General features: G+C 59.1%; 1 protein-coding gene across 1 annotated transcript in view; it reads left to right on the forward strand.

Moving 5' to 3' along the window:
* Nucleotides 1–36: 36 nt before the first annotated feature.
* HIP1 (huntingtin interacting protein 1) overlaps nt 37–3,103 on the forward strand; it is a gene marked incomplete at both ends in the record, with an annotated part of 6,184 nt that continues 3,117 nt past the window's right edge. Inside the window, 6 exons of the mRNA XM_009876954.1 lie at nt 37–81; nt 500–556; nt 1,025–1,105; nt 1,537–1,613; nt 1,898–1,959; nt 2,733–2,873. Of these exons, the coding sequence (XP_009875256.1) occupies nt 37–81; nt 500–556; nt 1,025–1,105; nt 1,537–1,613; nt 1,898–1,959; nt 2,733–2,873 (463 nt within the window). The remainder of the gene's footprint in view (nt 82–499; nt 557–1,024; nt 1,106–1,536; nt 1,614–1,897; nt 1,960–2,732; nt 2,874–3,103) is intronic.

Genomic DNA, 3,103 nt, shown 5'->3' on the forward strand with positions numbered 1-3,103 from the left:
CTGCCGCTGTCCGGCAACGCCGTGCTCTGCTGGAAGTTCTGCCACGTCTTCCACAAACTCCTGCGGGACGGCCACTCGAACGTGAGTGCCGTGAGCTCGGCTCAGCAGCTGCCCCGGGGACAACTCCTTTCCCCTGCAGAGCAGTGGGAGATGCTGGTGGGTCAGTACCCTCCTGGGGGGTCAGTCCTGGGTGGGGACCAGCTCAGGGACTCCTCCCTGCTCATTTTGCTGGAGCCTTCCCAGCGCTGCTCTGCCTGCAAACCCCAGTGCCAACCACAGTGCTGGTGCCAGAGGGAACCGCTCAGTGTGGGGCATCAGCGCAGGAGCCATCAGCAAGGATCCTTCTGTCCTGTGTGCGAATGGGGAAACTGAGGCACCCTGGTGTCACTGCTGGGAGGCTGCAGGGTTGGGAACACATCAAGAGCTCCCATTCCTTCCCTCAGTGGCTGGCTCCTTGCCTTGGCACTCTGCCTGCTTAATTTCCTCGTCGTTCCCCTAGGTCCTGAAAGACTCCTTGAGATACAAGAATGAGCTGAGCGACATGAGCAGGATGTGGGTAAGTGGCCGATCCCACCAGCTGCCGTGATGGGGACAACCCTGGGGGTCCCTCGGCACCACCCAGTGCCCAAGCCAAGCTGGGGAGGTGGTGTTGGCTTGGATGGTGATTTCACCCAGGAGAAGTCAGACTCCAAGGGCTACCATGACCTCCCTAGGCTCGGTTGCTGGTTGTGTTTTCTATCCCTTTCCACCAAAATCAAAGGCTTGCTTTCTATTTTATGGCAAAGTCCAGTAAAACTCAGTTCTGGCAGTCAAGCACAGCTTTGAAGTCTGCAGAGAAAGTGATGAGAAGGTCCTGACCAAATCATTCTGGCACGTTTGCTGCAAGCCAGCCTGCAGCTTGTGTGTCAGCAGGGAGGGTTTTGGCTGGATTTTGGGGAGAGATGAGAGGTCGCCCATGCTGCAAGGCATGAGAAGGCTTTTCCACAGCCTGCCCCAGGTCTCAACGGCTTTATGGTGTCCCCAGGGCCACCTGAGTGAGGGCTATGGACAGCTGTGCAGCATCTACCTCAAACTGCTGAGAACCAAGATGGAGTTTCACACCAAGGTGAGCATCATCCCATCCTCGTCCCCGTGGCCACAGCAAGGGGTGAGTGGTGGGGCACTGGGGTGAAAGCAGTGGCAATGTTACGGTGCAGGACAGGTTGGCAGAGCCATCCCGGTCCTGTCACCCCTGAGGGTCTTCTCCTCTGGATAAAAAGTTCCTCTATGGACCAGCACTTCAGGGATGGACAGTTTGTGGTGGATCAGGGCAGCTTGGAGGCACCTGGGTTGGGCTGGGAATGAGGAGGCTACAAGAAGCAGGTATCCTAGATGGGCAGAGGTGGAAGAGGCCATGGGGTTCAGGGGTGGGGAGGGCTGTGCCGTGCCATGCCGCACCACAGGAGCAGCTCCTGCGCATCCCCTCGTGCTCCCAGAGCTGTGGTCAGAGCAGGAGATCCTCCAAAACCCTTTCCTGACTCCTGTTTCCCCATGCAGAATCCCCGCTTCCCCGGCAATCTCCAGATGTCTGACCGGCAGCTTGACGAGGCGGGGGAGAACGACGTCAACAATTTGTGAGCACAGGGCAGGGACGGGAGGCGAGGAGCGGGAACAGATACAGGCAGTGTTGGCACAGTGCTGCCCAACCTCACTGGTGGCATGACTGAGCTGGGGACAGGTCCTTGCACCTTCCCCTCACCCCTGCCACAGGTGCTGGGGGTGGGCAGAGCTCCCAGGCTAGGCTTGTGCCTCCTCACTAGACCACCCCGTCATCCCTCTGGGGTGGCACCTGGCATAAGTCAAGGCCCTTGGATGGCAGCAGGGATTCTCCTTAACCATCTTCATCCCTTTTTCTTAGTTTTCAGCTGACGGTGGAGATGTTTGACTATCTGGAGTGTGAGCTAAACCTCTTCCAGACTGGTAAGCCCCCATGCTGCCCTGCCAGAGGTTGAGGTGTAGGGGGTCCGCAGGGGCTGAGCTGCGTTGCAGGGGGGACCCAGGAAGGATGCTGAGGGCACCCCATCTCATCTCTTTTCTGGGCACTTCACCCAAATTATTACTAGCTGAGGTCCCTGCATGCCGTGCTGCATCGTGGCAGCCCTCCAGCAGGGCCGTGGGGCTGGCCACATCACCCAAAAAAATGTGCTCCCCCCCCCAGCCATTGGTTTCTGCCACTCCGGCAGCCTCCCTGGGCTGAATTTCTTCTCATCTTACTCGTGGACTTGCAACAGGTTTTGGCTTTTATTAGCGGCAAATGCAAGCTGCCATGGGTGTTGGCGGCAGTGCTGGAACTGGGGGGAGGCATGGGGGCACCTGTCTTTGTCCTGCCCTCCTGTGCCAGGAAGCAGAGGGGTAAAAAAAAGCCAGTCTTAACCCTCAGGACTATCCTGCACCTCTGCATCCTCGGGCAGGATCAGCTTTGGGGTAAATTAAAGCAATTCTGAGACAAGCCTTCATCTGCTGCCTGCACCAGGCTGTGAGTGCTGGCTGGTTTTTGGAGCAACCAGCGTGCACAGCGCACCCGAATGCTGGCAGGATGGCAGTGATGGGAAGAGCAGAGGGGCTACGTGTCCTTGGGGGCCAGGACCCAGCTGGGACTCGGAACCAGGCGCCTGCAGCCGACAGAGCCAGGCTGAAGTGTTCCCAGGCCAGCATGGGGTGGCACCCGGTGACCCCATGCTCCTTCCCCGCAGTGTTCAGTTCCCTGGATATGTCGCGCTCAGTGTCGGTGACGGCCGCGGGGCAGTGCCGTCTGGCCCCGCTCATCCAGGTGATCCTGGACTGCAGCCACCTTTACGACTACACCGTCAAGCTGCTCTTCAAGCTCCACTCCTGTGAGTGTTCCCAGCGCCACCTCCTCGGACTGATGGGGGATCACGGAGGAGGTCACTGAGGGTCACACTCTCCTCAGACTGGGCTGTTTGCTCCCTTGTTTCCTTCCCAGCCCTTTTTGGGGGCATTGAAGGGAGTCACCAGGGCAAGGGACAAGGAGGTGCAAGCCGTGAGGGACCGAGCTGTCCCGGGAGCCTGCCCTCGGCCAGAGGGATGGTGCCCACCAGGAGCT

Source organism: Apaloderma vittatum, unplaced genomic scaffold, assembly GCF_000703405.1.
Source record: "Apaloderma vittatum isolate BGI_N311 unplaced genomic scaffold, ASM70340v1 scaffold32769, whole genome shotgun sequence".
NCBI classification, from domain to species: domain Eukaryota; kingdom Metazoa; phylum Chordata; class Aves; order Trogoniformes; family Trogonidae; genus Apaloderma; species Apaloderma vittatum.